The 13,777-nt window shown below is 27.7% G+C and overlaps 1 protein-coding gene across 12 annotated transcripts in view; it reads right to left on the bottom strand.

The window, feature by feature from the left end:
* LOC129968177 (sodium channel protein para-like) overlaps positions 1-13,777 on the bottom strand; it is a 251,121-nt gene that overhangs the window by 7,281 nt on the left and 230,063 nt on the right. For all 12 annotated transcript variants that reach the window (XM_056082022.1, XM_056082018.1, XM_056082026.1 and 9 more), the window contains 5 exons: positions 10,270-10,530; positions 7,458-7,511; positions 6,109-6,246; positions 5,171-5,278; positions 3,540-3,810 (listed from right to left, as the gene is read on the bottom strand). In XM_056082022.1, coding sequence (XP_055937997.1) covers positions 3,540-3,810; positions 5,171-5,278; positions 6,109-6,246; positions 7,458-7,511; positions 10,270-10,530 — 832 coding nt within the window. The remainder of the gene's footprint in view (positions 1-3,539; positions 3,811-5,170; positions 5,279-6,108; positions 6,247-7,457; positions 7,512-10,269; positions 10,531-13,777) is intronic.

Raw genomic sequence — 13,777 nt, forward strand, 5'->3', positions numbered from 1 at the left:
CCAAAGTAGCAGTACGAAGAGAGGAGGATAAACTAATTTTTATTATTATTACTGATTCTTTTTTTTACCTTGAATTATTATATTTGATTATTTGTTTGCCTCGACATATTTTAATTCAGGAACAACTTTCTATAACTTTGGAAAACCCTGATCAATTTAAAGTGAAAGTTTGTAAACTGTTGTTGGAAGTAAAATAAACAATAGAAAGAGTGATGGATTTTCGACTTGGCAGAGTAGGCAACTGTCTTAAGCACGTAGGCCGCAAATAGATGAATTAAAAATATAACAAAATCAACACAGTCGGGTATAATTAATCATATCTTGACTAATCTTCACCTTATTATAATCTTTATCTTTATCTAACCTTGACTAACCAACAATGTTTATAAGAGCTATCTCTTCCTTCACCTTAATTTCATCATTATTGTATTATAAATGCCAAGTGTCTGTTGTACAAGCGTATAAATGTCCATAACGTTCATAATCATAATAAAAATATATGCAAATCTAAAATTACTAACATGTTGATTAAATTAAAAACTGTGTTGAATTATTTAACTAAATCGTCAAGTTCATTAAAAGAGCCCTTATAATGCTTCCCTGCCAAATATTGCAAATTGGTCATTGAACAGAACACAAAAGGCTACTTAATCTGCATATTTCAAAACAATATCATGTATTAAACATTAAATAATCTCTATCTCTATTTCTAATAAAAATAAAGGTGAATGTGTGTGTGTGCATATGTTTTGATGCTCTATAAGCTATATCGTTTGACTTGGAACTGTTAGATATCCTTTGGAGGGTAGGGACGTGCACTTCAAGGCGATTTTTTGACATTTTAATTAATTAATAAATATAGCAGCATTTTAATGTTTTTTCGCCATAATTTTCGAAAATATTTCTACACAAAAATGATTTTCAAACCGCTTTAAAGTTCCCAAAAAATTATCTCCTCAATGATGCTATTTTAATTGTTGTAAAATTATTTACAACAATACAATTTACAATTTTACTCACCAATATTTTCATTGTTGTGAATAAAACCGAAATAATCATTTTCATTGTTTAATCAAATATTTGATCGCATGATTTTTTTCCATTGTTAATAGCTAGAAAAGGATTCTGCTTAATATCTATGCAATTTAAAAAATTAATAAAAAAAGTGGTTTAAAAAAAAAAACTAAATTTAGAAAGTATATAAATCGGATAAAATAGTTGGAATTAATATCTTTTAGAAAAGTTCATATACACAATGAAAAGAATATATGCAAAACAATTAACAATACAGCTTTAATCTCTGACAATTTGACGGAATCATGGACATGAAGTTATATCTAAACAGAAATTAAATATAACCAATATCACCGGCGAAACAGCTGATCGCCAAAAGGGATTACTATGAAATAATGAATTATCTTGCATCAGTATAGAGTTTGAAAAATTGCCAAGTCCATATGTCTTTGCATTGATTATTACAAAAAAAGTTACAAAATATTTATTTAAATTAGCCAAATTATAGCCATAATATAGATAAAACAAATCTTTTATATTATATTAAAATTTCAAAAAGCAATAAATTTGAAATACATGACATTTTAATAAAAGAATATAAATTAAGGATGTAAAAAATAAAAGGCTTTTTCATTACAGAAAGACTAATAATAATAATAATAATAATAAAAAACAAGCATAAATAGTAACTTAGCAGTGAAATTTTAAAACGCACATTGCAATTATAATAAAAAGCCTAATTTTCAGCAAAAATAAAATTCGTTGTTATTTATTCCTTTAAAGCACACTTTAATTAAAAACTTTTATGTTTTAATGTTTCTTTTTTTTTTTTCTTAATTTAACTCTAGGAGTTTAGTTATCTGGAAAAAAAAATAATAATATAAAAATTATAAAATTTGAAAAAAATTTTTTTTAATTGGTAAGCAAATTCGATGTCTATATGCGTATGCTGTGGGAATTTCCATGACTTCAGATTATAATTCAAAACAACATAAAGATTAAGGAGAATGAACCATAATTTTGAAACATGATTTAAAATTTGGAAACACTTCGGTATCTGCAAAATGCTAATTTCCATATAATTTATCTCTGCCACTTTCAGAGATAGCTTATAGAGCTCTCTTCTGATTATTTTAGTTCTCAAAAGGGTTTGTGAACACGACATTCATTTTAGTAGTAACTTTTACAGCTGTGGTTCTCTTTTTTTTAGTTACAATTCTCTTTGATGAACGTCTGTCATGATCACACAACACACACTTTTGTCAGCTCTGTAATTTAGCGCATGAAATTTTTCCACTTTTCCAATATGAGGAAATATTTTCAATAGAGTGCCTTTTGATACATTCGATATTTTTGTCCTCACCTCCTGAAGTTCAACTGTATTCTATTCTAATAAATGTTTTCGAGCAACCATGTTTTCTTTCTAACTGCAGACACACATAAACTTATTTTTGGATGCCTCTCTTATAGTGCAAAGTTATTCAAAAATGAATGGCGGTAAATAGAGACACATACGATATATCGGTAGAATGAGGAATGTTTACATTTCATTCTTTGCATTTGTTATGTGACAAATTTTGAATCGGAAGATTATTTCTTATCAGTTATAGACCACTGCTTGGCCACTTTTACTGAACTGACAGTTGTACAGCAACTCGATTTTGTAGATCTAGAAGAGTAACAGGTATAGGCTTTAAGAGCATGAATTGTCGCATTTTTGATTCTGGAATTCCCTCTCTACTTGCAGATTTTAAATTTCCAACGGTTACGTTCGAAAGCAGTCTGGATGTGCTTGATGTAAGAGGGCCTCCCACGGGGGCACCTCAGAAATGAGGACTAGAACCTTCCTGTATGGTATTTGGTTCTCATCAACCTGATTGGGTACAGAAATGGTAGAGGACGACTAACTCCTATCGACGACGGGATGTGCTTCCCATGGAATTGTTGAACCGTGGCCGGTGATGGTCTTTAGGATTCAATCATAGTTCCCGTCAATACTGCTGTCACGGCGTCATGTTATTCAGATTTTTCTGTGTGCCGTCGGGAGGGTCGGGGTAGCCGGTGAAGGACGACTAGTTTTTCGTCTGCTACAACTTGTACCAACTGTAAATCTCGATGAGATGGCTCTGTTTGAATTTATAATGAAATTCAATGCAACAATGAATTTACTCTCTGCATTCTGCAGTACGCATAACAACTTCTCCTGAAGCGTCGCCATTTTCTCGTCAAGATACAGTACCACCGCTTTTACCAGAGTTATCTGAATGCCTAGAATAAATTTTTGAACTTTCCTTCATCCAGTGATGTATCGTATCGTGTCTCTATATATCGTCGATCATCAGAAATAAATTTTTTAAATCGTCTCTTTCTTTTTGAATAACTCTATAAGAGCGTTAAACAAATAAATTCGTGTTTCCCTCCATTTTATCTCTCAATATTATCTTAGACAGATTTGGAGTTAAATTTAACTAGATCTACCTTAGAGGTAACAGAAGTTATATGCACACTGCATGCTGTATACTCACCTAATATAGATAAAGTTACAACTACAAAATCAAAGACATTCCATGGTTCTTTGAAATAATACATGCGCAAGGCGAAAATCTTGAGCACACATTCAGCAGTAAAAATAGCGATGAAAAAAATATTGAGACGCTCAAGGATGGTATCAAAAAGAGGTGTGGGGTCATAATGGTCCATAGCCATCACAGACATATTTAGGCAGATGAAGATCATGATAGCCATGTCGAATTTCTTGTTCGTCGTCAGGTCGAAAACAATAGCTTGAAGTTTAAACTGGGAAAAGAAAAAGAAAACATAAGTTTTTGTTCGTTTTAATGGACAAAAACATATTTTTTTTAAAATTTAAGTATAGTTTTATGCATGCATAAATTAACAAATTTATTCACGTTTAACAAGTTTATTCAAGTAATATATCTTTTAGATGTGAAGCGATATTTCTCCAGATTCTAATTTTTAAGTATTAAATTAGTATTTTCTAAATTATCTTAATCATGAAATAACATTAAATGTATTGCTTTAATATAAGATTAATTAAATATTGAGAGTTGGATCTCAATTAAAATAGAAAGATGAATTTTAGAATTGTCAAAGCAAAGACAATACCTGTTTCTTACTTTTTATGCTTCGTGATTAAATAACAGCGATAATTGAAAGAAAAATAACCTAATAAAAATAAATCATTAAAATTTGCAAAGAATTAGTGACTTTATATTCATGCGCAAAATGACTTTATATTCATTTGTTAAGCTTTTGAAGTCACACACACACACACAAAAAAAAAACATTAACTCGAAAATATGATTTAGACAAAACAGACTTAAAAAATCAAACAGAAAATACAAAGTGATTTATTTTAAATTTAATGTAAATTGGAGTGTACAAATAATTATTTTTGTCAAGGTCATTATGTGCGTGTGTAACAATTTCACTTTTCCTGTAAAAAATTTCTTTATTTTCTAAACATTTGAATCCAAACTTTTGCGTTGATCGTATTGTTCCTTTCCACACTTCAAAGTCTAGAGACGAGTAAAATAAATGCTACATCAGCTAATACTTTTCTGCGAAAATTTCTTTCTGGAGCTATATAAGCTCTGAATGCGTTCCCTTTGTCTTTTTTTTTTTCTAACTCTTTATTTTTATACATGAAATTGGCATCTAACATTATACAATTATTATGTTAAAATTGGAATTCATACGAAGTTTCAGTTTTAAAACAAAAACAAAAAAAAGTCTTGTCCAACTTTAAAAAAAATAAAAAAATTACAGTGTTTACATAAGTTAAAAATAATTGAGAAATTAATTAGCTGAATATTCTATAATTATCTTTAAAATAATCAACTAAAACTTTCACATGAAACTATAATTGTAGCTGTCAAAGTATTCATTTTCATTTTTAATAAATAAGTTTTTTTCAAATATTTTAAGCATGTTAAACCATTCTCATATTTCATCACAATGAGCTGCATGTCATACATTTTCCAGATTCCATGCATTAGTTTTATTAGAATTTCATTAATTTCGGTATGAATATGACAAAAAATCGACTTTTCCACAAAATCTTCTATTTTGGGAGGGGAAAAAAAAAAAAAAGATTGAAATAACAATCAGAATAAAAATGAATAACAGAAATTACTTGAGGTCGGGGAATAGCTTTGGCAGGTTTTTTAGAGCCCATTTTCTTCATGGCATTATAATATTTCTTTTGATCTTCAGTCATGAACATCTCTAAGGATCCTCCTGCGTAAAGGGGCAGATAGCACAGTCAGCAAAATATGAATATTTTATTTTCTAACTCTCATTTTTTTAAAAAAATGAAAAAGACACATACTTTTTGAAATGGAAATATATGGGTTTGATATAAAATTAAAAAAAAAAAATCTAAAACAAATGTTGAAACTTCTCACAACTATTGCATTTGCTTCTAGAATTTTTTAAATAATATTTCAGTGGTATATCTTGTGACAAAGCTTCAAAAGATAATGTAACTATTAATATTAAGATAAATCATGTAGTTTAATATTGATAAGATCCTTTTTATGCATTACTTTTAAATTTGTGCGAAACATTTGATATTTTAATAAAGCTAACTTATTTCATAATTTGTCATGTGGCATCAATTTCTTAAAAAGCATTTTAAACAATGGCGGAATTCCAATTATGCAGAATGGGCAATTGACTAGGGATGTTGGGCTACAGGAAAACCATAAGTATTAACCTTGGATCCAAATAAATAAATTTGAAAAGAATGCAAATTCTATGTCGTAAAATATTAGAATAATATAATACTTTGTCAGTTATAATTGTTTAGGCTCCTGTTCGTTCAATTTGAAAACTTTGCACTTACAGTATTTATAAACACCGGACATCAGCGTTATTAACATTATATACAATTCATAAGAAATCATTTAAGAGATAAATATATTTTACCATAAATACGTTACTATTTACGAAGTTACAGTAAGTAAACATTCTTAATTGTTTTCTCAATAGAACATTGAAAAATAGATATATTTAAATAATGGAAGAAAATGAAGGTTTTTATATAAACACCGATGTAATGTAGATACTTATCTTTCGTTTTTGTTCATTAAAATTATCTATGATGACTCCAATGAATAGGTTGAGAGTGAAAAATGAGCCAAAAATGATGAAAAGCACAAAATAAAGATACATGAAAATGGTAGATTCGCTCTCCGGTTGCTGATCGATCTGCAAAATTATAGGAAAGAACAAACATATATTTCTTATTTCGCATTATAAAACCATAGCAAAAGCATATCCAATGAAAGGCAATACGTACATGAACTAATAATTTAATTTACTTCAATGCATTAAATGAAGTATGCATATTTAATTTCTTATCTATGTGAATTGTTTACCTGTACAATCAAACTCGTTTCTTTTTAAACTCGAAGACTATCTGTTACAATAAAGAGAAATTTATATATTTTTTCTAAATATTATTTCATCTTTCTTATATGTCATATCGTTTTTTATCTTTAATAAGAACAAAATAAAATTCGGTGAACATAAGGAGCTAAAAACATTTCAGAATAAATTCGCAATTCTTTCATTTTAAAGAAGTAGAATGAGACTCCCTTTACTTTCGTATGAGTGTTTGAATGTATAGATAGAAATAATCAAATTCAGAACCGAACAACTGCAAAAATGAATAAAATTTAATATCAGCTATGGTATAATAAATCTCACTATTATGGAATGATGACATATTAAAGTAGCCCGAAGCCTCTATTTTAATAACTCAGGAGTTTAATTAAACATAGAATATAATAAGATAAGCAAACTAAAAATTGAGAACAGATTTGGGTTGTGTGTGTTATGTGTTCTAGTTACTATGCCTTAATCATTGAGAAAGACCTTCCCCCCCCAAAAAAAAAAATAAACCTAAGACAATGAAAGGAATTCAAGAAAATTTCAAAATTTATATTCATTAATCATTTACAAAGGTAAATTAAATTTCTTTTTGAAATTAATAAAGAAAATAATATAATTTTTCATTTGATACAAAAGGTTGCAAAATTGTGTTCATACAAACGATTTATTATACGTCATTTAGAAAAACAATTGATATATTACTTAATTACTTTTACGCAGATATTAGTAAATGGTAATTCTTACAACAGAAAATCCACTATTTGCAGTCAGTTACCTGCAGTTTGAGTTTAAAACCAGAATAAGAAAGGTGCTGTACTTCACTTATAATATTAAGTTTACTTTTCAATTGCTAATTACATCCAAAACCAAACAAGTTCAAGAATTATAACTCCCAAAATTGTACAAAAATTTCAAAAAATCGTAAGAATATTTGATAATTATGAAAATTTGATTGTACATTTGCATAATGCCATTTATATTTTTAAAATTTTAATTTTAACTTATTAGCACTGAATCATACTTACACCAGTCGAATCTATGGCAGCATTCATGATGTCAATCCATCCTTTGAAAGTCGCCTATAATAACACAAGAAATTAATATAGAATTACAAATCTATATATTATACGATTTTTCACAGTAAGGTTTATAAAACTGTAACAACAAAATGAATTTTTATAAATTTTTAACAGAATAATAACAGAGGAATTTAAATACAATGAATTTTAGTTTACGTAGTTTCATTTTTGAGAAAATTAAAGATCCATAAAAAAACCAATATATTCATGTAATTCAATATGAATTTAAAATATTAAGGTATAGTCATTCATTCACTTTTAATGATACACTCTCAAAAATAACTAATAGTTCAATACTTTATTTTTTAAATTTAATTCAATTAAGATATAATAATTAATAAATTAAATAATTTAATTCAAAACGAATTTAAAAAAATATTTTTCATGCTTTAACTACTTTTCGCAAATTTCCAATTTAGAAAAATTAATTAAATATTTTGTATCTCATTTAAAAAAACTTTTTTCTGAAAACTAGCTTTAAAATATTTTGTCATTGGGATTCTTTATGAGCGAATTACGTAAAAGGAAAAGAAACACCAGATAAAGTGTATAATAAAGACTTAATGGAGTACAATTTTACAATAGCACAGGATGTCACACTAGAAAATATAACACTTGTACAAGTTGTAGGTAACATTACAGATTCCGCAACAGTAAGTAGAGCATAACATCAGCAACAAACCTTTGAAATATTTAAAGTAAGTGTTCAAAGGACTTGCCGTTCTGAAGAGTTAAATGCTTCACATGGTGTTATTTCATAAACCTGGTTATTGCACTATTGTAAAATTGTATTCGATAAAATATATGTTGAATTGTTTTCTTTTACTTAATTCACTATCAAAATGTCCTCTATCGGCGCTTCCATCTTTTCTTTACCAACATCATATTGTATTGTAACATTTATTCTCTATTGTATGTCTGTTTTATATTAAGTGGTTACCTGGTTTTAGGGGCATGATATTGTAAAGATATGAAAAATGATTGTAACATTGAAATTACATTATTTTGTTCATGGGATGAAATGTTAGTGTATTAAAATATATGTTTTATCAGGCTATTAATGATTTTCTTTATATCATAATGTTTTATAAAAAACAAAGTTGCTATCTTTTATTCGAAAAGTATCTGTAATTAAAACCTAAGACATCAAAAGAAATATATGTTAATAAGAAAAAAAAAATTATAAATACATGAACTTATTTAAAGACTTCCTTTAACGATGATCAGAAATCCACTAAATTTCACATTATCTATTAAATTCTATATTTTTCTTATTTATTTAAATGCATTTTCCTTCATTGGACAAAGGGATTTAAAAATAACAGTTTTGTGGAAGGACATGCATGATATTATCGGTATATAAATACTGAGTAATTATTGTGAAAGAAAAATACGAAATGAGTTTCTTCAAATTTGAAATGTTATGGCATGGTTCTGACGAATTGGGATCATTGATCTCGGATGGACAAGTGCATTAGCTGAGAGGGAGAAAGGTATGAAATTGAGAGGGGATTGTGGATAATAAGATTGTAAGATGTTTGGGTTGGACACGGAACCTTTTTTTCTTCTTGTAACTATTATTGATATTTTTCAATATATATATATATATATATATAATATATATATATATATGTGTGTGTGTGTGTGTGTGTGTGTGTGTAATGATATTTTAAACTCTTAATTTAGACCATAGTAAAATATTCTCTTATTTCGTGATCCAATTCCACTTTCGGTTTAATTAATTCCTCTGTAAAAAATAATGCGCCATCAGTATTACGTATCAAATGAATGTGATACTTCCGTTACTCTTCTCAAGGTCAACATATGTATTCCCTTGGCTCGTGGCCAGAAATCCAATGTTATGTAAGACTAGTGATCATTTGTTCGTCAATTTTTTGCCTTTTGCTTTTGTGTTGCGCTGCGTCTTGAAAATAATCATGCCTACCACTCGGTATAGAATAAAACGAAATTAAAAATACCAAGTCTCTTCACTGCTTCGAACCTGCATTCTACTTAAACCAAAAATATATTACATATTATTTAGCCGACAGGATCCGAAACACACACACACACACACATACAATCATAATTTCTGAACAGAATTGCGGCTGAAGACAGAGAAGACACTTTGAATTTTTAACTTCGTTTTATTCCATCCGGGGAAGGACGATTTATGTACAAGTAGAAGCGATGAGCACAGCAATATAGAACGACACAAAACGAAACGAGGAAAAGCTAATGAAAATTTTATCTCTTTGATTATATACTGAGAGATTTTTATAGGGATTTCTCTACACGTGTCGACCACAGACAAGGGAATCATAGGCATCTTTTAAAAAGAATTCGCTTGGCTCACAGTTTTTTATTCCTTCACTCGGAGTGTGTGAACTGCAGATTTAAGCATTTTTAAAAAAGCTTCTGTTGAATTAATTAAATATAAAAGGTGGAATGGGATCAGGAAATAAGAGAATATTTTAGAATGAAGTTAATATGTGCTGAATTAAGATAACTGGAAATTAATTAGGATTAAATTAGATTTTAAAATATCGTTATACACACACGCAAACACAAATATATATAAATCGATGCACATAAACAAGAATGGTTTCCACACGTTTATAAGTATATTTACACTAATTTAGAAAATAAATATACTATATATTTGAAAATTATTTTTCTATCACTTCAAATCGTTAAATCAAGATACTTTTTCATATCATTAGTCAACTTAATAGCAGATATAGGAGAAATGTCTTACCACTTGAAACAAGGCAAGGTAGGCATTCAACACATTATCGAAGTTAATCTTCGGATTAAACCAAGTGAGATTTTTCTCTAAGCACATAGATTTGTTAGCGGCGACTGAAACGTTCACTCGAACGTCTTCAAACTTACAGGAATAAAATTTTCCCGACATTAACTGCACACCCATGATTGCAAATATCAACCAAAATATGAGGCACACAAGAAGAACGTTGAAAATGGCTGGGATGGCTTGGACCAAGGCATTTACTACCACCTGTGGGTTACGAATAAAATATCAGTATAATACAATTCTTGGTTTTTAAAAACAGCTGCAGTGGTTTCGTATAAAAAAATTAATAAATTTATACTTATTTGTTAATTATTAAATAAAGAATCTAAAATTTATAAATTTTAGAAAAATGACTCAATTAAAATCTTATATTAAAAAAAGCTAAATTCTCTGAAAATGAAACCACTGTTCGTCTAATCAGTTAAATTTAAAAAAAAAAAAACTTTAAAAGGTAATATAAAAGGAATATCATGTAAATGTGAATTAATAAGAAAATTTCATAATAATAAATATTTGTGTTTGTAATTATAGATATATTTTAAAAAATTATCTTGAAGAGATTTGTAAGTGCTAGTGAAAAATCAAACAGATTATGAATATGTGTAGAATGTTCAAAAAGTGCTATTCTTTGTGCCGGTGCTATCGCACAAACGCATGCGTTTTCTAATTTTTTTTTTTTCAACTTTTAATATAGAAAAATTTTTAATATGTAAAAATTTTGTAATATAGAAATTAGTAACCAAATTGAAAAGTTGAAATGATAAAGAAAATCAATTATTAGAATGCACTCAGTTATTTAATGGATAATAAGAGAAATAAATATTTATATAAAAAAAAAGATTATCGAAATTTTTTTTTGAAATTAGAGCAAAATATGTGCATTTCTAGACAGTATTTCGATTAAAAATTACCATACTTCAAAAATATTATATAAAATTCGCATTATTTTAAAACAAATGAATTTTAAATTTGAAGAAATAGAATTGTGTGTAACAAGTTTCTAGAAAACTAAGATAAAAGTTACTGAAAAATATTATATTTCTAGTATTTCTGAGATAAGACATATTTTTTAAAAAACAAGCTTCATGCATGTAAATATAATTGAATATATTGGTTAAGATAGAATATATATGGTGAAAGATAATATAATAAATTCTAAAACTACTTTTTGTTTGCAGTGCCTTTCCAAAACTACTTTAATTGCGTCCCTTTTTTTCTTCTTTCAATTTTCTACATATATTGGCTGTAATCTATTGAGATCTAAAAAATTAATTATTATTTTATTTCATTTTGCATTTAAAATAGACCCTCGGGGGGGCACCTCGAAATGAGGATGAGATGCTTCCGGCATGGTGGTTGGATCTCGCCACCCTGGAGGGTACAATAATAGGTGGGGGATCTGACTCCCCCCACCGATGACGGGACGTACTTCCTTCGGGGAGGGTTGTACCGTGGCCGGTGACGGCCCTTAGGACTCAACCACAGTTCCCGCCAATTGCTGTTGCGGCGGTCCGGTCATTCAGTTCTATGGTTTAAATCCGTGTGCCTTAAGGCGGGTCGGAGAGTTAGAAGGTTGACTTGCATTTAAAAATAAAAAAGTATATAAAAAATCAGGGATTTGTGGATTTTCATTTCGAAAATATTATTAATTAAATGTTACATATCCGACAGGAAAAAAAATGCAATCATTTTTTTTTTCATTAAATTCTAAAAATGCGGGTGCAAATATAATTAACTACGTTATTAGAGAAGAGGGGCATTTAAAGATGTACTAAAGATTTTCATAATGAACTATTGATAAATAGTAAATTTTACTTTGCTTTTAAATTAAAAAATATTGCAAACAAACTGGCAACAATTTATTCACTCTTACATTGCAATATATTTCAGAATCAAATTTCGTTATATTGACAAATGATATCAAAAATTTCGCGATAAAAACTTCTTTAAAATAGAAATCTACATGTCATTACTTTTTGAGAATGTTTATAAACGACCATTTTACAAACAGGAACATTTTTACAAAACAGAAATTGAGTTACTAATGTATTGTAAAAATAGGAGGAAAAACACAACATGCAGTTACGACGAACATTACTAAACACAATCTCTGAGAAAACAGCCAATATAACTTTCTATCATTTTTCTATCTAGTTCATGCGAAAAATGTATCTAAAAAGAAAGTTCTTTTGTAGCTGCTAGCCAACCTCTGAGCATCAAAATACTGAGTAAACCTTTTACCTACCTGCACCTTTATTTATATTATTATATATTAATTTTTCGTATGCTGGCATTCTGTCCAGGGGATATTTTATGAAACTGTGCAGTTACAAGAAGCATGCAAACTTGAAGGAAATGAAAGCATATGTGGAAAAATCTATTTAATGAATTTGAATTTTCTCATTTAACGATATTAAAAGTTGTTTTTAAATGAACTCAAAAATAAAATTTTGGATCACATAGAAAATAAGTATAATATTCTGTTTCATTTTTTTTAAAAATTATTTTTAAATAAAAAAAAGTGAAGTTCTGGATTAAAAAACTGAATAGCATTTGTTTTTCTAGGAATTATTAGACCTGATGTCTTGAAAGATAAAGTAGTAATAGTATTTTCATTCCAATTTAAAAAAGTCATTAAATAAATACCTTAATTTAAAGTTTTAAATTAAGCAAATGAAAATTTACAAACATTCATGAAAACACTCTTGAAAAAAAATATTATAATTTCTTCTAACTTTTAATATTTTTTGAAATTTACGTTAAACAATACATTGCACGAATGATTTAAAAACTTCTGAAAATCCAAATGAATAAACTTATAAAGTTCTATTTTCATAAACTTTTTTTTTTGTTTCTCAGAAATATATTTTTTTATAAAATGTAATATAGTCATAATAATTCAATTAAGAAATAAATCAGTCTAATTTTTCGTTACATATTTCAATATTCATAATTATATAGATTTTTCCACTTATGTAATGAGGAGCACACTTAAGCTTTTGCACACACAAGCACACTTAGAGCATTCAACAGAATATTTAGGCAATTCTCAAACAACGCGGATAATGAAGGTTTCAAAATGAATAAAAAGCAAATGATTATGGATTAAATTTTTAAAAAACAAGAATTTTTTAATCTTTCTTTATTCTTTAAATATTTTTATTCTTTATATAAATATTATATTCTTTATATATTTTATTCTTCAATACTACATTTTAAAAATTTAACTTATATTAAAGATTTATCTTTAAAATAGATTTTTCTAAATTTCAATTTTAAGACATAAAACATCATTTTATTAGCTGACATATATTTTGTCGATTATGAAATTTAATGTAATGCAATGAACAGCTCTCAAACTTTTCAAATTTCAATACAAAGCTTTCTATCAGGCTATAATTTCTAAAAAATGTACCAATAAGCAATCACTTATTTTTAAGATTAATTAATT

This window comes from Argiope bruennichi, chromosome 5, assembly GCF_947563725.1.
Source record: "Argiope bruennichi chromosome 5, qqArgBrue1.1, whole genome shotgun sequence".
In the NCBI taxonomy this organism is placed as follows: Eukaryota; Metazoa; Arthropoda; class Arachnida; order Araneae; family Araneidae; genus Argiope; species Argiope bruennichi.